General features: G+C 44.0%; 1 protein-coding gene across 6 annotated transcripts in view; it reads left to right on the top strand.

Moving 5' to 3' along the window:
- Positions 1-25,089, top strand: part of MAPKAP1 (MAPK associated protein 1) — a 245,077-nt gene that overhangs the window by 188,761 nt on the left and 31,227 nt on the right. For all 6 annotated transcript variants that reach the window (XM_040482325.1, XM_040482323.1, XM_040482329.1 and 3 more), the window contains one exon: positions 11,812-11,952. In XM_040482325.1, the coding sequence (XP_040338259.1) occupies positions 11,812-11,952 (141 nt within the window). The remainder of the gene's footprint in view (positions 1-11,811; positions 11,953-25,089) is intronic.

Raw genomic sequence — 25,089 nt, 5'->3', positions numbered from 1 at the left:
GAAGAAACTGAGGCTTTACGGGATGATGCGCTCATGATCACATGAATAATGATGGGGGGTGGGGATGGGAGGCTGGAAAACTGTTTTCTGTCCAGTAAGTCTAGAGCAACAGTTGAATCTGATTATTTTATTTCCTAAGTAGAAGTTGCCATCCAGAGGTTTCAGTTGTTCTCTAAATGCCAGCTCATCCTTCTTTGATCTTTAAAGGAGACCTTCTATTATTTCAATGCCTTACTGAAATCCTTAATTTCCTTAGGTGAAGGCTATACTGAGGAAGGCCTCAACTCAAGGTGGACAGTCACCTAGATAAGCGGACTGTGGCAGGACAGTGTCTCTGGGTCTTAGTCTGTGGGAAGCCTCTTTCAGCTTTGTTAGTTTGCCCTTGAAGACCGAAAGAGGAGGCAGCTCTGCCTAAAAAGCCTCCCAGACCACTCCCTGGACTCCGGAAGAGTCTCTCCCTACCCCAGTCTAATCACTGATTCCACTGGATGGATTACACTGGACTGTGACCACCACCACCCCTCGCCCAGGGCAGGGACCATCGGGTGCTGTGGCCAGGTATAGTTTATTCCCCTGGATGGAGTGAGCATCCTGAGTCCCTGGCATCACCAGGCCTCTCAGTAGGCCTCCAGGGGACAAGTACATGATAGCTTTTAAAGACCATTGGGGATTTAGGTAAGTATCTAAGCCTGTGTTTCTTCATGCTGGTACTTGGGCTGCCCCCCGCCCCACTCCCTGCCGCTGCCCAATACTACTAAATAAGAAAGGAAGGCAGGAAGCAGCCATAGGCAGTGAATGTTTGTTAATCATGATGTGTTTCCAGCTCCTCTTCATGGTGCTTATTCATAGTGGGCTGATCCCTCCTCCTGTGTGTGCTCTGTGCCAGCCCTGGAGACTCCCCGGTGGTTCCATTTGGCTTCTGGAGGCTTTGCTTTCTTCAGCTACAAATTACTAATCTCTCCAATTTCTGTCATGTGACTTAAATACCAAGGCTTTAAGCCTCTTTTATTATACCACAACAGCAGTCTTTAAACGCAAAAGGAAATGTGATTGTGCAAATAAACTCTATTTACAAATAGAAATGACCTGTGGTGTTCATGGTACGGATTTTAGGTTCAGTTGCTGCTGAAAGCCAGTTATGTGTCTGGCTTTGGTTGGGGGAAAAGCATTCACCATAAGGAGTTTTTGTACGGGTGAAGGTTTTTGCACGTATATATTGGATAATAACTCCCTGCTTGCTGCACGCTAACAGAATTTAAATGAAACAAAAACGTTATCCCCAGTGTAAGAATACCTGTGTGTCTGCACCTCTTGCTTTCTGGTTAATGTGGGCTGGCTGGTAATGTGTTGTAGTGGGAAACGCAAGATGTTTACAGGCACTGTGTGACCTTGGGCAAGTCCTTCTCTGCCAACTTCATTTTCCCATCTGTAAAATGTGATGGTAATCCCTATCCTTTGGCGATATTGGGAGGATTAAGCGAATTTGTGTGTACTAAAAGCACATAGTGATGTGCAATGCACGGGGCAAGCGTTGGCCATTCCAGTGTTTGTCTGCCGTGTGCCTGAGACATAGGGCGAGCACCTGTGCCCAGACACCACAGCTAGTCCATTGCTTGTGTGTGATGGCCTCTTCCTTCCCTGTTATTCCTGGTTTCCCACTAGCTCTTAGACTTCCCACAGGCCCTTTTGGCAATGGCCAGCACCAAGGGTAGATGGTACCTAGGGCAAAAGACAGTGCTAACCTATACTAGAAGCAGACTTGTGCCCTGTCCACACCTACTTCTTCAGTAATGAATGTCTGAATTGTACTATGTGGGCTGAGAAATTCCACATGAATTGCATTTTTTGCTCTCCCCCTTTCTTGAAAGTTCCCCCCTTTTCATTTTATCATTAGGTAGTAATTAGTATTCAAGGGAAATTGGTCTTAATATATTGAAATTGGTTAAGTGCATTTAGACCTGTACCACAGCCAATGTCTTATTGGAAAATGTAATTGGGGACTCTGTGTATGTAATTAATTGAATTACAATTAAGAACTTTCATTAAGCGATACACTGGTACATTAGAGCAGTAAGGAAACATGTTTGACGAGCCACAAACCCTGTATGGGCTCTAAGTGAGGGCACAGGGATTTGCATCCCTTTGGTAAGCTCCTGGCCCCAGAGACCACCCGGCAGCCCCTGACTAATGGTTTGGTAATGCATCAGGTGACATTTCTTTAGTGATTCCCAGATGGGAGGTGGGGTTCTTCCAGTATGTGTGACCTCAGTTTCTGACTCTGGAGTCAGAGAGAGAGAAATAGAGTGAGAGGGCCTCAGTGTTGATCAGATATTACAGTTGTTAGGTATTTGGTCATGTCAGTTGTCAAAAAATGCCCAGGCTTCTTTTCCTGTGTTTTCAACAGTAACAAAGACACATTGGAGGAAGAGGAAACGATAGGAGTTCTGTCATCAACCTAACGTCCAAGCAAACCTGTAATGAACCAACGGTCGGGACCCTTGGATAGTCATGCTTTAACCTCTAAAAGGTGGTTAGTTTCATTCTGAGCACACATTCTTTTATTCCTCCCCAGAACATTGATGGCATCCTCCTCCAGGCCAGCCACTATGCTGAGGCGGTGGAAAGGAGTTGCACATCATGGAGCCCACAGTTGTGATAGGTGCGACAAAAAGTATAAAAGAGTAGCTAGCAGGTGACTGGGGCCGTGAGAAAAGGAGAAAGCTTCCCTGTGGAAGAATAAAAGGAGTTAGTGAGTAAGGGAGGAATGTTTCAGTGCAAGGGACAGCTCATCTGAAGGCCTTGAGAAGGAGCTTGACCTGTTCGGGAATGAATGAATGGAGGGGGCAGGAAATGAGCAAGGGTGAGAGTGCTGGGAGTTAAGACGGAGGGCTGCGCAGGATCTAGAAAGCAGAGCCCAAAGGTCCTACTCTTTTTAGAAGTTCTGCAAACCGGAAACTGTTTCTTTCTGATCACCTCATAAAACAAGATTACCCTGATTTATTTGAAGGTCTGAAATCTCCCTGTGGAAAGGCTCTGACTCCAAGCGTTTAATCAATTAGGCCCTGACAGCAAGGATCCCTACCCTGATTGTTGCATGGAACATTCAGTGAAGGGCATATCCTACTATGTGATCCTGACAGCTTTGGAGAGATTACTACAGAGGGGCATGCCTGCACACATGTGTGTGTTATAGTATATCACCTATTGATTCTTTTTTTAGAGACCAGCAAAAATGACTAGTAGCCAAAGGGAAGTGTTTAATAGAAGAGAAGTTTGGGGCTTATGAGGCTTTAGGGACTTAAGAGGCCTTTGGAAAAAAAAAAAAATGTGATGGATGTAGAAAGCAAGGGAGAGTTTTTCTCCTTGACTCACTTATGCAGCCAGCTCGGAGTCTTACAGAAAGAGTGAAGAGAATTAGGTTTTATCCCTGATTCTTTGTTCTGGCAAAGCCAGGCGTAATTGTGTTCTCCTTAGATACTGTTATGGCCCAAGGATTTGTACATGCACAGCCCATCTAAGGAACATTTTTACCCAAAGGGTTATGTGGTGGGTAACGGCACATTTTTAGAATTAGACAGACGTGGGTTCGGTTCCTAGCTCCAGCTTATACGAGTTGCATGGCTATACCAGCTGGATGACATTCTAAGCTTCATTTTTCTCACCTGTGAAAAGTGGATAATAAAATACAACTTTGGGGTAAATTAAAAGAGGGTATTGGGAAAATTAAATGAGATAACGTATTTAAAGTGCTGAACATGTGGGGCACCTGGGTTGGGTGGCTCATTCGGTTAAGCTCCTGACTTTGGCTCAGGTCATGATTTCATGGTACGTGAGTTCAAGCCCCACGTTGGTCTCTGTGCTGACAGTGCAGAGCCTGCTTGGGATCCTCCCCTTCCTCTGCCCCTTCTCCCACATACTCTTTCTCTCTCACGAAATAAATTTCGCCTTAAAAAAAAAAAATAAATTGCTGAGCATAATGTCTGGCATACAGTAAACACTCAGTAAATGTTAACCTCTGTTGTGGTTGTTGTTGAGGCAGCATCCCAGTTTGGTGGGTTGCCTGAATGGAAGACTAGGAATGGTGTGTTAGGTTCTATTAACTGAGATAAATATGGGGGGTGGTATACAAACTCAGGTATACTGTTACGGTTCACCTGCGGTTCAGCAAACTTCACTCATGCCACCAACGGCACTTATTGAACATCGACTTTGTGCTCTGTAGGATAGAATGTTCCTGCCCTCAAAGGAACTCATTGTGTAGAAGCAGAATACAGATGTTTATCACATAAGATATTTACAAGAGCCTTCAGAATGATAGGGTTCTGGGAGAGAGATCAGGAAAGATTCTAGACTAGACCTGGAAGTGTACATATTTTATTTTATTTTTTAGAGAGAGTGTGAGTGGGGGAGAGGGGAAGAGGGAGGGAGGGAGGGAGGGAAAGAGAGAGAGAGAGGGAGAGAGAGAGAACCCCAAGCAGGCTCCACGCTCAGTACAGGACCGACACAGGACTTGATCCCACAACCCTGGGACTATGACCTGAGCCAAAATCAAGAGTCGAATACTCAACTAAGCCACCCAGGCGCACTGAAGTGTATACATTTTAAAGAGTGGGAAGGACATTCTGCCAAATGGTATAACCTGAGCAAAGTCCATTTTAGCCAAAGTGCAGCGATTGTTTTATGTGAGGAATAGCAATAAGGCATCAAGATAGAGTAGGGCAGGGGTACCTGGATGGCTCAGTTGGTGGAGCATGATCTCAGGGTCATGAGTTCAAGCCCTATGTTGGGGGAGGGAGGGAGGAGAGTAGGGCAGAAGATGGTTTATCTCCTCTTGATTTAGTCAGTTTTATTTGTACAGCAGTATTTTACTGTGTGCCAGGTCCTGCCATGGATACTGTCTCTGCCTTTGAAGAACTTATCCCCCTCCAACCCTGACTGTTTTATTTTCCACCACTCCCCTTCATACACTCTTTGCTCCAGCCAAATGCAAACATTTGCTGATCCCTATGTAAGCGCTCACACTTGGTGGACTTCATGTTTTCCCCATACTATTCCCTCTGTGGACTGCCTGTCCCCTCCCATCGTCTGGGTCTCCTGCTATCCTCCTGTGTTCCTGAAGCACTAGCATAGTCCCACAGCTGTGGTTGGTGCTGGCCTATTTGTGAACTTGATACGATCAGTCAACAGCATCAACTTGCTGCAGAGAGTTTAAAGGAGAGGATGTAACAAAGGCCATCATCGTCTTCTGGTTGAGTTCTAGAGTTCGCATTGATCTTTTTGGAGAAGAAAGATTGAAGTTGTTTTAACTCATAAACTGGATTCAAGCTTTTTGACTTGGCCTAAGACTCGTTGAACCATAAAATGAAGTGTAAACTCCTGTGTAGTTTGTATCTATAAACATAAGACATCTGCCGGTAGCATACAGTGAGTTCATCTGAGCTTTGATTTGTTGATTAGTGTCCATTTGTCAGAAAGGAAGTCCCGTATGTACCTCTAAGTTTCAGTGAAATCATGTGTATGAAAACATATTTTAAATGTAAAACAGCATTAGTTATAATTCACCTTGATCTGATCACCTGACAACAAGCCTATTACTCTTGTAATGTGTGTCCACGCTTTCTATTTGTGTTTGTTGTCAGATATGTAACACATACACAGCTGTAATCGCACTTTCACGTCTCATCATGATTGTCCAGAGGATATCCAGAGACACTGAAAACATGGCATAAGAACCAATAAAGGCAGTGGCATGGCTCTCAAGCTTCTTGGTCTTAGACCCCTTTACACTCTTAAAAATTATTGAGGAGGTTGGCTGGGTGGCTCAGTTGGTTAAGCGTCCTACTTTGGCTCAGGTCACGATCTCGCAGTCCGTGAGTTCAAGCCCATGTTGGGCTCTGTGCTGATGGTTCAGAGCCTGGAGCCTGCTTGGGGTTCTGTGTTTCCTGTCTCTCTCTGCCCCTCCCCACTCACATTGTGTCTCTCTCTCAAAAATAAACATTAAAAAAAAATAAAAAAAATTATTGAGAACCCCCAAAGAGCTTTTATTTATTGAGCTATATCTATTTATTAGGAATCAAAACTGAGAAATTTTTAAATATTTACAAATTTATTAAAAAGTAATAATAAATCCATTACATGTTAAGTTTTTATGAAAATAGCTATATTTTCTTTTGTTCTTTTTTATTTGTTTTGTTTTCCATTTTCTTTCTCTGAAGAGCATTTATTTTTGTTCCATCAGGAAGATAAATTGTTGGCTAATCACCTGAATACTATAGTGGGCACCATTTTATATTTTTGCAAATTTCTATAATGTCTGGCTTTAGAGAAAACATCTTGATCTCCATGTCTGTTGCATTCAGTCTGCTATAATATATTGTTCCAGTTGTAGTAGGTGAAGAAAATTTGGCCTAACATAGATATGTGGTTGGAAAAGGGAGGAGTATTTCAGTAGCCTTTTCAGACAATAGTGGATATTAATTTTCATTAATATGGCACAACTCAAGTGATTGATTCTTAAAGGGTAGTCGCAATGTGGAATCAGAACCATATCTATAAACTTGTGTACTTATTATTATTACTTTGTGCTCTTATAAGATAACAGGCATGAAAAGGGCAAATAATATCTTACTATTAATATTATGAAAATAGTATTGAGATTATGGCCGCCTGGACTGGTTCTTGGGGGTCACTCCCTCCAGTGGGTCCTGGACTCCTCTCCGAGAACCACTGGTTTGGAGTTTGCAGCTACCACCTACCCAGCGTCTCTGCTTGCTGCTGCTTGTAGGAATGCAGTGAGGTGGGAGGAGAAGGAGAAGCACAGCAGGGAGAACATGGACTCGGGTTTAATAGAGCCGTCCCAGCTCTGCCTCTTCCCAAAAATGGTGTCTCGGGCAAGGTTTTGACCCACTCTTGACCTTGGATGTCAGAGTTAGGATTTGAACCTACGTCTCTGAACTCTACGTTCTGGGTTCTTTCCAGTGTTTTTAAGCCTCAAGGCCACTTCCCAGCACTTGACTCTCTCAGCACCTTCTCTTTCTTTGCTGCAGGCCCTAGACTTTGCCTGCCTCCACCTTCCTCTCTCTCCTCTGCTTCCCTCTGACCCCTCTTGCCCTGGCCTGGTTTTGCCACTAAGATAGATACCCATTCCTGTTTCCTCCTTCCCGATTCCTTCCCCCAAATAGCTAGGCTCCTTCCCCTTGTAGATTTTGCCCCTCAAACCTTTACCAATTGCAAATGGGCTCTCTGCCATTCTTCCAGACCCTGGTGTCAGTCCATCTGAGCTCCGGTGCTCAAGTCACTCTTAGGTCCCACCCCAAAATTTGATCTATCACAATACATCTTTGAGTTATTGCAGCTCGGGCATTTTGACACGATACATTATGGTAATCCATAGCACATAGAGACATTAACACTCCCGACTTTGACAAAATACATTGTGAAGTCTTTGAAGGCACCATTACAATTTATCTTGTCATTCAGGAGGAGACCCAGTTCAGCATTAATGTAGATGAACACAGTGTGGCTTTTGTTTCATTTAATTGCTTATGACCTTTTTAATTGCTAATTTAACAAAATACCAAAGGGTTATGTTTCAATTAAATTAACAGTTTGGGAGTGGTTTTTTTAATATATGTTTATTTTTAAGACATTCTGGCTCTCTCTGCTTTTTTACTTGGAGTAGATAAAAATGTCTTCTCTTGAACAGAAGTGGGTTTTTAAATGTGAAGTTGATATATAGTAATAATTCTAATATGCAAATGATACAGTGCCGGTGTATGGTTGGATTCACTCCTTTCTGGAAGGATACAAACAGTAAAGGTATACATACAAAGTCTTTGAACTTTTCTGGTCCCAAAACATGCTTTTGGTATAATGCTCTGCTTTGGATGTTTGTCTTTAGATGTAAAATGTCTCTCGTACGCACCATTTATTGGGTGCTTCTCTCTGCCTTGTAATACTTTTTTTGTGTTCTGTAGCAAGTTTGTAAGCTCCCGAAGATCAGGAACCCTGCCTTATCCTCTCCAGTGTGCCTCCATAGGCGAGCATACCGCTGGCATGGGGACAGTAGTTGCAGGTTATATGGCTGACTGATCCGTACACACAGACGTGCCCCCTCCGAGCAGCGACACTCCTGAGCCTCTGTCAAAAAATGGCTGTATAACTCCGAAGACCGGAAGTTGTTAATGTTCGGCAGATGACCTGCTTGGGGGTGAGCAGCGTGTACTGGAGGCGAGTGCAGGGCTCTTGTCCTTTCCTACACCCCCAGGTGCTGTTGCCCTTCTAATCATAAAAGCAAACACACCCCTTATCATCTGGGGCAAGGCTCAGAACTTACCCAAGTAACAGGGGGGCCTAAATCCTCAAATGGGATATGAATTTACACTGTTAGAGAGTAGAAGGTCAATGCAAGAAGCATTAGTGTGTTGAGCCAGCTCCAGCTATATAAGTCTTGAACAAAATTAATATAAGGAAATTGACAAGCCTTGCTGGTTATTCCATAGCTTTAAGACCTCTACTAAAATCCTATCATCTCATCTGCCCATTATTAACATTTCAGCAAAATATAAAGTTTTCATTAATCTCCCACAGCAAATTTAGGAGTGAAAACTGGCACTTGTTTGAGCTTTTAGGACTACATTAGCTGGTGTATTAAACAAAATATGTCATTCTTCAGTAGCTTCTGTAAGAAGCTAAATCAATTTCCAGCCATATTTATGCACCACTTTATCTAAAAGCATCTGAATTATCATTTACAGCTAAGATGCTTTATTAGTAGCTGGCATTGAAATTGCTCAGTAAAAAATTATATGTCACGTTATAGTAATTTTTAAATTGGTTTTAATCCAACATCATAAAATGTAAAACTCTTAAGTGTGTGTTTTTTTTTTTTTTTTTAGTAATTGGCATTTTAGCATAATGAGCTGTTACCTCTTTCCAAATCAAATACCTGCAATATTTAGAAAATACTAATTAGTAAAGAAAGCAGAAGTTCTTGAGCTAAGCTGTATCTAATAATGGCATTTTCTCAGATAAGATGACTTTTAACTGGTTTTTAAAACATGAAAGGATTTTAACATTTCACCAAAAATTCTCCATATCTCTCGTATATAAAAGGTTCTAAAAATAGAAATAAACACATCTTCTCGGTTCTGTTTCAGGAAAGTGTATATTGGGGAAAGTGATTGATTATTTGAAACTCTATAAATTCTAGCCACTCTCTTGGTTTAAAATGTGGACATTACCCAGAAGACAGTCATGCTCACAATGATGCCATTTCTGTCCAAAATTACACATGTCCTAAAGAAAGGTAGTGAACTTACCTAATGATCCTCATAGATATTGAGTGCCACTCTTCTGGTCCTCGTGATGTGATGTTGGCTAAGTCGCTCAGCCCCTCTGATTCTCCTGTGGCCACGGCAGCTGGCATTCATCAGTACATTTTTATTGAGCACTTGCTTTATCCTGGGCATGGTAGCACTAGCAGGATCTAGGCTATAATGGTGAGTAAAGCAGTCATTCTGCCTGCTCTATTAGGGTTTGCAGTCCAGTGGCAGAGACAGACAATGACTAGCTGTGACAGCATTCTGCAGAAAAAATGCTGGGTGCAGTGGCAAAGGGAGCTGAGCTCCACTTGGGGGCCGGGGGTCAGGGAAGTTTCCCTGGAATGTCACTTGAGCTAGGCTCTTCAGGAAAAATAGGTAGGACACCTGGAGGAATAGGTCAGGAGAGAATGAAGTGGGGAGAAGGGGGCCTGGGCAGAGAGGACAGTATAATATATGCAGATGCTCAAAGATGGGACTGTATCACAGGCATGCAGTGAATGGTCCATTAAGGGAGAGGCTGCATCCTCCCTGAGCAGGGAGCATTATTGTGGGTGCTAGAGTGGTCCAAACTGGGAAAGTGTTTGGAAATCAAATGCACCGTTCCTAATAAAGGAGTTCAATGTGAAGGCATCAGAAACCAACTTTGACTTAAAAGCTTACCCTGTAGGCAATAACTGTGGGAAGGAAAAGCATGTTAATTGTCAGGCTGCCAGTTATGTAACAGAATTTTCCCATTTGATACCCAAATCTAGAGTTTTCCATTCCTCCAACTCTGTCCCAAGGAGTTCTCTTTGGGTTTCCCTGTGAAGCCATCTCTGAGTATTCAACACAAGGCTTAGGGCACCCTGTTCTGGTTGGCCTCTGCCATACAGGTGCTTCCCTCCCACTGGTGAATGGTACCAGTAGCTGCACCTGCAGAAGACCACATTTTAAGCTGGGGAACGGGAAATAATGTAGCTTTGCTTAGTGTGGACTCAGGCACATGACTTTACCTCTCAAAGCCTCAGATTCCTCATCTGTATAATAGAGAAAGTGAGTACCCACCAGGTTGTCATGAGGCTTAAGTGCATGTGTAAAGAGCTTAGCGCCATGCCTGATGTCTAGTGAGCACTCAAACGCACTGGTTCTTTATGTATTTTTTATTTATTTACTTAGCACAATTTAGTGAGGGCATACCGGTTGCCTGCACTGCTTGTAAATGATACAGAGATGAATGAGAAGCTTTACCGACCATCAAAAAGCTTCCAAATTAGGCCAGAGTGACCAGTCAACAATTCTAGTGCAAGATTGAATATGGTCCTCTCTGACGGTAGAATAAAAACAATCATGACTGCTGTTTACTAAGTGTATTATGGTTAGATTCTTTAAATACATTTTGACATTCTGTGCATGGTAAAAACGGGCCCAGAGAGTTTAAAGTCACTTGACCTTAGATCATATAGCAAGTTAGAGGCACAGGAATTAAGCCCAGGGCTGTCTGGCCCCAGAGTCCAGTATGACCAAGATTCACAAATTCCAACTGCTGTGGAATTCAAGAGGAGATAGACTTTGAGCCGCCTTGGGTGGAGTTTTGACAAGTCCAGGGTAAGCTTGGAAGGCCTACCACATGAACAAAGGGCCAGCAGTAGAAAAATCTAGACTTGTGTGCAGTCTGAGGAGTTTGGGAAGAGCTGAGAGAAGGTATGGCTGAGAAATAACAAGTAAAATTGAAAAATTACATTTTAGGGAGATTATGGACAGCCTTGATTGCTTGGCTGAAAACAGTGCCTCGTTCAGAAGGCCATGGGAAGCCAGGCAAGATTTTTGAGCACTGGCCTTCTTACTTGTCCCCAGTACACCTCTCAGGGTACTGGGCATGCACGAAGCTCTCACTAAACATTTGACGAGTGAATAAGTGATCTAGGCTTTAGAAAGCTTTATGAATCAGACAGTCCTATGGTGGCTGGATTGCAGGGAGAGCTCGGTGGCTGGAAGGCCCATGAGGACACTGTTACACCCATCTGAGAGTGAGCAGGCTCGTGCCCACACCAGTGGAGACTGGGATGCAAGACGGGAAACTGATGAACACACAGTTTGAGAATCTTGGAAAGCACAAGATTTCTCCAAGAGCACGGATTACTTTTATGATCGGAAAAATTATTCAGAAAAGAAGCAAGAAGGATGACCACCCATGCTTTTGTGGTTGTAACTTAACTCTCGTGGAGATGGAGAGCCTCTGGCGAGCAGCAGTTTTTCTATCCTTGTGACTCCCTGCTGCCCAGCCAAGGGCCTGCCATAGAATAGGCAGTGTTTGTGGTATTAATTGTTGAATGATGAATATGTTACCATTCTCTGTTTACTGGAATGGCATTATTGAGTCATCGCTCAGCCTTTTCTTCTCTAAATTAAATAGCCCATATTATTTTAATTTATCCCAGAGCATTTTAAGCAGACACCATTTTCCAAGCCTCATGTATCTTTATGTGTTAAACTGCTTTTTCTTCCCCAGGTTCAAGGGCAGACGGGGTTTTTGAGGAGGATTCACAAATTGACATAGCTACGGTACAGGATATGCTGAGCAGTCACCATTACAAGTCATTCAAAGTCAGCATGATCCACAGACTGCGATTCACAACCGATGTCCAGTTAGGTAAGTAAGTACATGAACCGATGATGGACTGAACCCTTCGTATCAGTGGTCAGTGTAGAAACAGGGAGAGAAACAACATCTGGCTTTTATGTGACCTGAATGACTGACGGTAATTTGTTTTCAGAGAAAATGTTTAAACAGTGAAATATAAAGTACCTCCTTTTTCCCACCTGAGTGCTCTGTCTTGTCTTCTTTTTTTATGAAGCAGAAGATTAGAAATAGAACTAACCTGAGACTCTTTTCAAACTGATTGACTTCTGTGAAGTTCCATAAATCTTTTCATTCTGTAATTTTCTACATGCTATCCTTAGAACCGCTTTGTAGCATTGCCACTTGCCTTTTTTAACTCAGGTGAATTCATTGCTTATTCATTCATGACTTTATTCAGGAAGCTTTTTAATGATCTCAGAAGTTATATTTGGATCCTCACCGAATAATCCAGAACTTTCAATTAATATTTGGGATTAATCTGTGCTCGCTTCGGCAGCACGTATACTCAAATATTTGGGATTAATCTGTTCCAATTAAGGCTACATTTCTGTTTTGACTTACGTGTAACAAGAGTAGAAGTCTCGTAGTAGTCAACATAATATCATCATCATCACGGCTGTCATTTATAGGTGTCTGCTGTGTGTTAAACACTGTGCTAAGTGCTTTACATACTCTGCAAAACTACCTAGATGGTGGGTATTTGTATCTTCCCCGTCTAACAAAGAAGGTAAATGAGGTGCAGAGAGGTGACGTCTGTGCCCAAGCTCACACAGCAGGTAGGTGGTAGTGTGAGGAGCAGAACCCTGGTTTGGCCAACTGAAGTGCACCTGCTCCCTCCGAAAGGACACTGGGGGGAGCAGGGAGCAGGTGTGGGTGCCAGGCTTAGTCAGGGAGCGGACCTGGCTCTGCCACCTGCCTCTGCCACGCCACCCCTTCCCGGACCTCGTTTGCTTGTGTGTGAAGGGAGTAGGTTTGCACTCCAACGTCGAGGCCCACCGATTCTGGGTTTCTCACAAATGCTCCGTATGTGTCTCATAGTAAAGTCTTTTGTAATGCTGGTGTTAGTCTGGCTAATTTGTAATAAGCCTCAAAAATCTCTTCAAATACTCCTTCCCAGCCTCACTGACTGGAGCTTGAAACACGCTGACAGCACAGCTTAGTAGGTAAGAGGGGACCCTCGGATGTGCAAAGCTCTGAATCGTGGCTCTGTCGGTAACCAGCTGTGTCAGGCAAGTGCCTTCATCTTTCAGAGCCTCAATTCCATTCTAACTGGGAATATCAGTAGCACCAACTTCTTAGGATTGCCTTGGGGAGCAAGTTAGGCCATGTGAAGCACTTAGCACAGGGCCCGACGGGTGGTGGACCCCCTGTAAAGGAGAGCTCGTGGTGGAGAGGCAGGGCTTCGGACAGACTCTGGAGCTAGAGGCCTGGGTTCAAACCCTGGCTCGTTCGTCCGCTGTATCACCACAGGCAAATGACTCAGAGCCTCTGTTTCCTCATTTGTAAAGTGAGGATAATAATCCCTGTCTCACAGATGTCCTTACAGGGATGAAATGACACCACACATGCACACTACTCAGAAAGGCACCTGGCACATAGCAAGTCCTCAGTAAACACCAGCTGCTAAGATGATGAGGATTCGAACAGACTAACTAGATGGATTAGCACCCAGTAACTTTGAACCAAAACACAGAACCCACCTTTTTTTTCCTCTTTCTGGACCTGTTTCTGCCTCCTTAAAAAAGAAGGAAGGAAGGGAGGGAGGGAGGAAGGAAGGAAGGAAGGAAGGAAGGAAGGAAGGAAGGAAGGAAGGAAGGAAGGAGAAAGAAAAGAAAGAAAGAGGAAGGAAGCTAAATATCTAAATTGTAAAAAAAATTGCTTATTTAATGTGGATCCTTAAACATAAAATTCTTTGGTGTTTTTCTTCCTGGAGTTGCTTTTCCTGGTACTTATAGAAATAAAAATAATGAGGCTACTCAAAAAGAAGCCAGATTCAAGAAGGGCGGGGGAGTAGAAGTACGTACTATATTATTCCACTACGTACCATTCAAAAATACACAAAAATAGCGTTGGTGCTATAGTGGTGAGCGTAGCTGCCTTCCAAAAATACAGTCATCTGCTGTGCAGGAGTAATGAAGATGGTCATCCCGCTGGGAGAGGAAGCTGTAGTGACTGCAGGGGAGACTTGGGATGCTGGTAAGGTTCTGCTTCTTGATCTGGGTACCGATTACATGGGTATGTAGACTTTGTGAAAAAAATCAAGTTACACGGGGCTCCTGGGTGGCTCAGTCAGTTGAGCTTCCAACTTTGGCTCAGGTCATGATCTCGTGGTTCATGAGTTCGAGCCCCACTGCAGCTCAGAGCCTGGAGCCTGCTTTGGATTCTGTGTCTCCCTTTCTCTCTGCCCCTCCCTAGCTCGGCTCACTCTCTCACTTGCGCGCGCGCTCTCTCTCTCTCTCTCTCTCTCTCTCTCAAAAATAAATAAAAACATCAAAAAAAAAATTTTTTTAAGAAAAAATCAAGTTATAGATACTCTTACAACTCATGCATTTTCTGTTGATATATTTTCAATTAAAAGTTTACTAAAATAAGAATGCTACTCAGACATCTAGTTTGGGTTTGCCTACAGTACCTTCCCAGTAACAAAGGAGTGGGTCTGGTTTTAAGGAGCCCAGTAAGTAGCCGGATTGCAGCCAAGACAGAGGTCCAGGCTACAAGGCAGGGATTTTCCCAGAGAGCACAATCAGTAAATCCACCCATCCCCAAGGTAAAAAAGCAGTGCTTTGGAAAGATTACCAAGATCGTGAGCTTCTTTCCCTGTTTTTTTTTTCCAAAGGCAAAAAAGCCAAACTTTAATTCATTAGATTCTGACATGTATATTCATTTAAAGGAAGAAGTCCACAAAAGGATCTGTGGGAAGAGCCCAACTCTGTAGTCAGGATTGGGTTTAAATCCCAGCATTACCAGGGCGCCTGGGTGGCTCAGTCGGTTAAGTGGCCGACTTTGGCTTGGGTCATGATCTCGCGGTCCGTGAGTTCGAGCCCCGCGTCGGGCTCTGTGCTGACAGCTCAGAGCCTGGAGCCTGTTTCAGATTCTGTGTCTCCCTCTCTCTGACCCTCCCCCGTTCATGCTCTGTCTCTCTCTGTCTCCAAAATAAATAAACGTTAAAAAAAATTTTTTTTAATAAAAAATAAAAAAATAAATCCCAGCATTACCACTTACCCCCAGTGTCTCCTTGGACAAGTCCCTTTTCAGGCTTAGTTTTTGTCATCTGTAAAATGGGAATTCTAATGTTTACCTTTCAAGGTAGAATAAAATAAAGTGTTTGGCGCAGAGAAGCTGTATTCTGAAAGGAGGCTCATCTTAGTTGTTGTTACTATTGTCACTGTTACTTATTTTGCCCATTGCTTTCTGTCCAAGTCTACCATCTTGAAATTAGCCAGATCACTTAGATTAGGTAGTGGCTCTGTTGGCAGAGTTTCACTTGTAGCCACAGTGGAGGACACTTGTCAGGTAGAAGTGGATGATGACAGTGGTGAGGATATCTCTCCCAGGAGCAGTGGTTCTCAGAAGTGTGACTAGAGGCCAGGTCCCAGTCACCTCTGGAAGATTCCAGTGGTACACATGGCACCCTCTGGTGGTGAGTCATGGCTCCAAGGAGCTTCTGAACAGTCAACTGTCAGAATATCTGTTTCAGTTATGAATCTACACTCAGTCTTACAAACAGAGCATTATGAACAGAAACTTCATATATTAGTCCTAAGGAATTTTGTGACAATTACATAAACTCTGCCTGTGAGTATTATACCATGTGATTAATAAATAAGCTCATTTCCTGTTGCCATGTAGATGAGTTCTATAACTTCAGATCCCCTTTCCCTCGCGAAGCAGGTGACACCCTTTCATTTTAACAGTAACGACAACAAAAACCGGCAGAGTAATCCAGGAATTCCTTCTTTCCAAAACTGACTCTACTGTAAAGGACAGGGCAGCAAACAACGCACTTTTATGAGCATTTGAGTGAGCAGCTGGATTCTGAGATCAGTAAATAATTTATTTTATTTCAACTGACTAGCCAGGTGCTTCAGATCTTTCCTGACACTGATGGATGGTCTCCTCTGCTCATCCATCCTGTGTCAGTCAGAGCAGAGATTTCACTTGCCCCCTGTGGCAAGTTCTTCTAAGTGGTAAGTGTCTGTGTGCAGCATTTCCCCAGTAGCCCTGCTGATTCCACAGAAAACTCCCCGTCCACTCTGAGTCAGTGGTACGCGGGAGCACGCAGCAGCGATCAGAATCCCCCAGCTCCGCGGCACCATCACAGCTGCTTGTCTCCCGATCGGGTAGTCGTGGCCCGTGCTCCCGTTTTCACCATCTGCCATCTGCTTCTGAGAAAAGCGAGGAGGGACGCAAATTTGGACCTGCAAGACCCTAACTTAAACTGATTTTCCACCAGACTTTTCTGTGATTGAAAAACTTTATTGGAGTCCCGTAGTGAAACCTGGGGCAAAGACCTGATCTTTGTAAATAATATTAAGAAGAATTACGATTTTCTTCAGTTTATTTATTTCTTTTGAGAAAAAAAGCACAAGTGGGGGAAGGGCAGAGAGAGAGAGAGAGAGAGAGGAGAAAGAATCCCAAGCAGGCTGTGCACTGTCAGCCCAGAGCCTGATGCGGGGCTCGAACCCACAAACCGTGAGATCGTGACCTGAGCTGAAGTCAGATGCTTAATGATTGAGCCACCCAGGTGCCCCAGAATTACAATTACAATTTTTAAAGGCAGTTATTTATCAAGTGCTTGCTATGTGCCAGGCACTTCGCTGATCACTCTTATATTCATTGTCTCCTATAATTATATCACTATTACTGGATAGTACTGATAATATCTCCATTTTTTATATCAGGAAACTAGGGTATAGGGAACAATTACTCATCAAGTAATGAAGCTGAGATCAGAATCCAGATTGTCTAAAGCTTCGTCCTGCACCTAACTACTATATTATGCCTTGAATGCAAATTGTCATCACACTAATACTCTTTAGCTCTAGGACAATTTTCAGTGTACTGTGAACTTTCCCCCCATCACCTTATTTAATCCACACAGAACAGTGATGATGTTATTCCCATTTCATAACAAAAAACCAAGGCTTGGAGGAGTAAGTGAAGTAATGTGATGCATGTAGAGAATTTAGTGTTTACTGGCACATAGCTATTACTTAATAAGCACTAACTTTCCTTCCCTCCCCCCCCCCCCCCCCCCTGCCATCAGGATAGACAGTGGGGTATCCAGTCCCAGTAACAGAACTGGGACTGAAGCCCAGTCCCATACAACGAACCCGATGCATCAAGCCATGGATGTCTCAAATAATCGCTCTGAAAAGTTTCATGGTTTCCTTCACGAAGGAAGTGATTACTTCTAGTTGGCCAGTTCCAGAGATTCTGCACACCCTCACTCTTCCCCCTGCCCTAGCATCTGGGGGTCAGGGTCAGCATAGCATGCACACCGCTGTTCCATCCTCTGTTCACATTGTCAGTCAGTCACTGCCCTTCTTCCCTCTGGGCCCAGATCTGACCTCAGAATCGTTTCTAACACAACCCTATAAGCGAGCCCTCGCAGTCAGTTCAATTTCGTTCTTTTTTTGTTTTGTTTTGTTTTTAATGTTTATTTATTTATTTTGAGAGAGAGGGCAGGAGGGGGAGAGGGAGAGAATCCCAAGTAGGCTATGCACTGTCAGTACAGAACCCGACAGGGGCTCAGGCCCACAAACCATGAGATCATGACCTGAGCTGAAACCAAGAGTCGGACGCTTGACTGACCAAGCCACCCAGGCGCCCCTGAAGTTGGTTCTTAAGTTGAAATCTATTCACCATCCCTGCTGTGCCAGCCTGGAAGGTGTACCACACAAAACCGTCATGCCTAACCATTCGTGTATTCCTTGAAAACGTCCTTGGAATATTTCATTTTGTCTGCTTCCTCTCTGTGTTGGGCCTAAAAGTACAGATGCCCTTAAGTGTAGCCCTTGCTTGAGCTTATACCACGTTGAGGTCATTTCCATTAATGTGATCTACCCATATGTCCGATGCTGGGTGCCTGACCACAGGATCAGGCACTAGGACGTGTGCGGCCAAAAATGCCAAGGCTGGGCGCTTGAAATGGGTTTGGAGAAAATCAAACTCAAAGGGTCAAGTACGGATGCCAACCAGGATCTAGGACACCCATAGCGTTCTGTCAGTAAGTATTTGTTGGCTGCCTGGTAGAAGCCGGATTGTGATGCACTAGCCAAGAGGCTGCCAGAAATCCACGTAAGAAACGGAGCAGAGAAGGCCAAGATACCACCGTTGGGTACCTCTTAATTACGTAGTACCTCAGAGCAGCGATTGCGACCCTGACTGTATATCAGGGTCGCCGAGTCCCTGATCTCATCTCGGGCCTGCTAGTCAGAATCTCCCCGTAATTGTGGGGTTTGGGAAATGCAGCATCTCAGCATCCAGAGGACTTTCTTGCCCCTTATCTCTTGGTCCAAGGCTTGTTTTTACTGGGAAGGTTGGCTTGGAGTCCCTGATATAGGGTCTGAGGCTGAGAAGTGCCTTGACAGTTGTGCCACTGTGCTAACTTGATCCCTTCCCTTTATCATTTGTCAGTATAGACCTATCCCCATGGCACCAAAGGTATAGGTCACTGAATCTGTAATATACCATGAATTCCATCTGCGTCATAATTGCATATATAACCTAACATCATTCTGTGTAAGATGTACAGATTCTGTATAGGATTTACAGATAAAGACTGTTTCATAAAATCTCTCTGAAAGGTTTCGTGGTCGCCTCCACTATCTCTTCATAAAACAATCCATATGTATAATCGTAACACTTGTGATCATGGTAGTTATTTATCAAAAGTATCAAGTACAATAGCACATATCATAGAGAAGGCAGAGAGGTTTCATCTCATAAACTGACTCCAATCAAGTTTGTAATGGCTGCCCAGAGCATTATGCTGAGGCAGCATCTGGAGCTGCGTCTGAGGGCAACATAAAGAAACTCTGTGATTGATTAAAAATGCCTGCCCTGAGCCTGAACATGATGAGAGGCAGCATATTTGCCATCTATTGTCTAACCTGGTTTATCTGTCCTGTTGCACTTACCATTTAACCCCCTGGTCAATACCTACAAGCCAGCACTCAAGGAGGACTTCATTACATTGCTGTTTTTTAATATACAGCATGCAAACTTAAGAAGCACATTAATAACACAAGACTGAATGAAAGCAAGCAGCTGTGGCCTGCACTTTTTTTTTTTTTTTTTTTTTTTTTTTTTACTCCTTGGGCTCACTCTGGTGCTGTGTGGCTCTATGAATAAAATATTTGCCCCTGTTATTTTCCACTTGGGGCACCTGTGGAGTATAGTTTGAGTAATTACATAATCTGGAAATGTAGGTTCTTAGCAAGTGAATTGATTTTCCCTCCTATTTCTGTTTCATTTTCTTACTGAGTACTAAGATCTCCTCCTCCATTCAGACACATGAAAATGATCATGAGAGACATTCATCACACTTAGCTCCAAAATCCCTGGGTCCATTGAGTAATTTGAGGATGGCAATTCTAGTATCACACGATTATTCTGTCCCTGTTGTGACAACATTTTCTGAACCAAAATTTGGAATAGAGTTTAACAGGTACTAATGAGCTTATGAAATAGCAGGACAAATACTTTCAAGACTGCCTCCAGAAAAAAAAAAAAATTTACCACATTAGTGCTTACTGCAGTACTTGGGTTGAAGGAAGATCCCCTGATAGGAAATTTCAGAAGCTCTCGGGGTTTTTTCTCACTGTGTACCTTCCTCTAATTCCTTGCTCCCAGATCTGCCCTTTTGAGAATACCTGTTGAGTATTCCAGGGCTACTAATGACAATGTATGAGGTTCCTCAGATGGTTGAGAAAGCCTTGAGAACTGGGAAAAGTGGAGAGCCATTGGCATAATGAAATTAATGGGAATAGGATAATGGAGTGTCCATCCAGCTTCTGTATTCCTTTTACCCGGCCCTCAACCTCGGCACTTGAGCTCCAACATGATACCAGGGCCTGAACATGAGAAAGATCTGGTCTTTCCACCCTCTGTAGGTGATAATCACAAATGCTCTTAGGAAATGACATACTGCTTCCTAACAGACACTGAAAGCTCACCTGAAGCATCTACTTGCCAGGAGAATGTTTAGTTTGGGAATCTAACTCCCTCAGTACAAAATCTTTGTAAACGCCTTCTTACAGAGAGAGCTTAGTCCTCAGACAGGGACAGGTGTTACTGGGTGGAACAGTCTCGGGTCTCATCCAGTCAGCTCCACCCTTGTGCCCATGCTGTGCTGTGTGTATTCATGGACTCATTCCTGTTCAGGCCACTGCTTAGTTTTCATTCCAAGGATAAAGGCCTAGTCAAGTATACTCACACTTGTCACCGAGTCCCTAACTGACCACACATTGGAATTGGTAGCTCTTAGCTATGGTTCCCAAAAGGTTTCAGATGATTAGCCCTTGAATGGAACCAGTGATTCTGGGGCCCAGTACCCCCACTTGATCTCAAGAATGTAAGGCTCCACTGGGTATCATTATAGTTGTGGCTAAAATATTGTATTGTTACCTATTTTGGGTCCCTTAGGGAGACAGTGCTTTTTATACTGTATTGCATTTGCTCATGATGTGAATATACCCACTATATAAACTTGATGCATTGAGACAGGAGAGGTGGTCTGTTTAAACCCTGGCCTGATAGTCTGGGGATGTGAATTACGGGTACAGCGCTGTCATTAATGGGTGACATCAGACAAGTCATATCCCCACCCTGAGCCTCAATTTCTTCATATGGAGAATGAAAGCCCCAGACTGGGTGATCTCTGAGGTCTCATTAAGCCCAAACAGCCTTTGTGTCTGATCCTGTGTGTAAATTCAGGCAAGTTTCAAAGACTTCCCTGAATGCTCTGTGGATGCTATCGATTGGCTGTGTGGATTCAGCACAATCCACTCCAGCAAAGAGTTGTTCAGTGGCACTCCCAGGGGCTTTTCCAGGCTTTCACAGGCTCTAGGTAACCCGAAGACAAGAGGATTGTAGAATTGTATAAAAAACTACTCCAGGATTTAACAACAGTGGAGCTTTTCTAGTCTTGGATTCAAAGTTGTAGGAAATTGATGAATGAACCACAGCTCGTGATGTCTGAACAAATAAATAACAACTGAGGAAATACACTGAGGCATGGAATATTAAATGCCCTAATTTTTGCCAAACTGGTGTTTTAGCTTCTTAGAAGGGCATTTTAAGCGTGCCTTAGGGGAGATTGTGCCTCCTGGGAGTCAAGCATGCACCTCTGAGACAGTAGGAAGCGGCAGGCTGGTTGGGAAACAACCCAGAGTTGGTCAGATACACCTGGTTTTCAACCCAGCTTTGCCATTTACTGACTTGATACACCCTGCCTAAGTACATCATTTCACCTTTCTGCGGTTCATCTCAGTAATAATCTTACTTAAAACTTGAGCCCTTATTACTTTTTAAAAATTTGTTTTAATGTTTATTTACTTTTGAGACGGGGGTGGGGGGGGGGACGGGGCGAGGGCGCAGAGAGAGAGAAGGAGACGCAGAATCTGAAGCAGGCTCCAGGCTCTGAGCTGTCAGCACAGAGCCCAACACAGGGCTCTAACTCATGGACCACGAGATCATGACCTAAGCCAAAGTCGGACACTTAACCGACTGAGCCACCCAGGCACCCCGAGCCCTTATTATGTGCCAGGCATTCTGCTGAGTGTTTTACATGCTTATGCCACCCCATCTTCATGGCATCCTGGGAGCTGGTACTGTTTGTTACCCCCTTTCACAGAGGAGGAAGCTCAGGCTTACCCAGGGAGAAGCACCTTAACCCAGGACAACAATGGGGATGTGCCGGCAAAATCAAGATCTAGAGACCTAGGAGGTGGCTGGGAGGTGCCGGGGGTTCCCCTAGCAAGAGTGGTCCCACTGCTCCAGCTGTGACAACGGTTTTCCTGGTGTCAAATATGGACTCTAGGTTGCAGAGAAGTATGGCCAATGACACTTGGTAATGGGAGGTTATTGCAAGGATGCGTGAGGGCGAGAATGTTGGTCTCCCCAGGCAGACAGTCATTCTGGATCCTGGTTCTTCCAAGGCTGTGATGTAGAGCAGGTCCCACAGATAATGCCCCCAGACTAGGGCCAAGCACATCCCTTGTTTACCTCCCTCCCGGCTCTCCTTGTGCTCCCTGTCCAGACTTTCAGCACAGGGTCTGTGTCACATCCCTTAGCCCAGTGCCTAACTCCTGATAATGATAGTCATGAGAAATAGTGGTGTAGGTCACAGCGATATATGAAGCCCTATTTCCAAGCACTTTACAAGTCTTATTTAATCCTCACAAAAGCCCAGCAGGTAGATTCTGTTATCATCACCATTTTACAGCACCTTGCCCAAAGTCACATAGTTAGGAATTAAGGAAACTGATATTCAGACTCAGGACTCTCTGACTCTGAAGTCTCTATCCCTAATCTCTCTGCACTACTGCCTTTAAATATAAAATGGGCTCTACTGCCTTCCAGATAGAAGTGAGTAAGCTCTCAGTAAGTTGGTCAACACAAAAGGACCCAGCACAGAGCTGCCCAAAGTAGATATTCAGTCTGTTAGCAGAAGATGATATACATGCTAATTTCCTTTTATGGACATCTTTTGGGTAGTTAAAACAGACAAGGGTCTCCTTGTGATAACTCTAAAGCCTTGGACAAACAGTTCCCCCCAGAGAGTTGTATATACATTAAGAGTTGCATTTTTGTTTATTTTGAGCCGTCTTGTTAGGGAAGGATTTATATGCTGGCATTGACTTAGGACAGCCATCAGGCATTGTTTTCCACCTTTGACAGTTGGCGTGATAGTTTGCTTCCAGTGAGGTTTGACTCACTATCTGGAAGCTGTCAGAAGTGGGAGCATGAAAAGGTCATGACGGATGGCTATGGATAAGTGGGTAGGGGGAGAGCTGGTTAAAGGAGACAGTTGGCCTCACTTATTTCTGAGGGAAGGGGCTGACCCTGTCTGCTTTGGGCCAGCCCTCATGCTCTCTTCCTCACCTACCACAGCTGGTCAGGTGAAGCCCTGCCAGGCAGCGTTTTGTGAGAGTGGCCCCAGGGTGGCCATAATGTAGCCACGGGAGCCCTTCCCAGCAGCCCAGCCACGTGGGTGCTTAAGAACTGCTAGATGGAAGTAGGTCTTTATGTAGGATTTGCCTTCATGACTATCAGTTACCGGATTCAGCATACTGCCTTCCCCACACCATGAAAGTTGGGAAAGGGTACTGAATTCTGAGTAGAAACCAAGAAAATGTCAGCTCCTAAAATGATGTTTGTTTTTATTTCGGGTGAATTTTTTGTTTTGTAAAAACACAGAAAAGGAAAGGACCTAATCCTACTAGCCAGAATTGACACTGTTCCCGTTGGGAACATATCCTTTTGATCTCTTTTCTATAAATATTTTTCCTGCTCTTTTCACTTAGCTTCAGAAGAACTTTTCCAACTCCAAGCTTTTCTCATACAGAATTTTTCGTGGTTGTGTTGTAGTCCATCGTAGTTGGATTAACTGTTCCTTTGTTGGCCATTTAAGTTGGAGAAATGGAAACTTCACAAAAGCCAACTTCCCTTGTTTTCATAGACATGTGTTTATAATTTGAAATACTTACACATACTGTGTAAGTGACACTTTAAGGAATGCCTCTGCCTTTCCTTCGGTGACTTTACACAAAAACTTTAGCCAAGGAAATTAAAACCACGCTCATTGGTCATAAAGAAGAATATTGCTAGGATTTCATGCTCCAGTTTGTCATGTCTGAACAAAAATAGGTGTGCATTTATTGGCACATTTGAATGTTTATTTTTTCCTTTGTAAAAATTTAGAAAGGACACTGGGGGAGCTCAGTCAGTTAAGAGTCCGACTCTTGATTTCAGCTCAGGTCATGATCTCATAGTTCATGGGTTCAAGCCCCACATTGGACCCTGTCCTGATGGCATGGAGCCTGCTTGGGTTTCTCTCCCTCTCTCTCTCTCTCCTTCTCTTCCTGTCCATCCCCACTTTAAAAAAAACAAAAACAAAAACAAAAAAACATTGAAAGAGGATACTAGGGGCACCTGGGTGGCGCAGTCGGTTAAGCGTCCGACTTCAGCCAGGTCACGATCTCGCGGTCCGTGAGTTCGAGCCCCGCGTCAGGCTCTGGGCTGATCGCTCAGAGCCTGGAGCCTGTTTCCCATTCTGTGTCTCTCTCTCTCTCTGCCCCTCCCCCGTTCATGCTCTGTCTCTCTCTATCCCAAAAATAAATAAACGTTGAAAAGAAAAAAAAAAGAAAGAAAGAAAGAAAGAAAGAGGATACTAAAGACTAGCTGAGCAGAATTTCTCATTACATCTGCAACTCAACTGAATGCGTCCATGCCGAGCAGTGGGAAGTGCCATACTTAGGAACAAGATCTCTCTGGGCATGAAATGGCTTTTCCACTTAAAAGCTTCCCAACCTTGGACACGTACCTTCACCTCTCCTAGTGCATGTTATAGAAAATACCAAGCATGGTTTTTTGCAGAATAGCATAGTGGCTGAGAGGACAGATTTGGGGACCAAATTTTCTGACTTTCTCCAAATTCTAGCTTTGCCCCATTTTAGCTGTGTGATCTTGGGCAAGTTACTTAACCGCCCTGGGTTTCCATTTTCTCATCTATAAAATAGGGATAAATACAGTAACCAGTTTGATCCGGGCGTTGTGAGATTTGAATTCGTGCACACAGGATTTCTAACCATGCTAACATATATTTGGTGCCAGGTAATGTTCACCCCTCTTTGCCCCTGGCATGGACTGTGGTGCCAGCCTCCTAACTGGTCTCCTCTCCACCAGGCTGCCTCCTCCTTCCAGCCAAGAAGGAGACCTTGGACCCCCAAGGCAGGGACAGAAGAGGTCTGTGTTTGCTTCCAGGCTAGATTCTGCAGACTGTCCTCAGCAGTGGGTTCTGGGTCTGCCCAGGAGAATGGGCTCCAAGGCTAACCGCCCCAGGGCCTGCCAAACTAGAAGCAGAGGGTTGTCACTTGTCCAGCAAGCACAGATCAGCTCCTGTGGGCTGTGTGCCCTGTG

Source organism: Herpailurus yagouaroundi, unplaced genomic scaffold (genome assembly GCF_014898765.1).
Source record: "Herpailurus yagouaroundi ecotype Mexico unplaced genomic scaffold, PumYag 160, whole genome shotgun sequence".
NCBI lineage: Eukaryota > Metazoa > Chordata > Mammalia > Carnivora > Felidae > Herpailurus > Herpailurus yagouaroundi.
The sequence above is the reverse complement of the archived record's forward strand: the minus strand, read 5'-3'. Positions and strand labels throughout refer to the sequence as shown.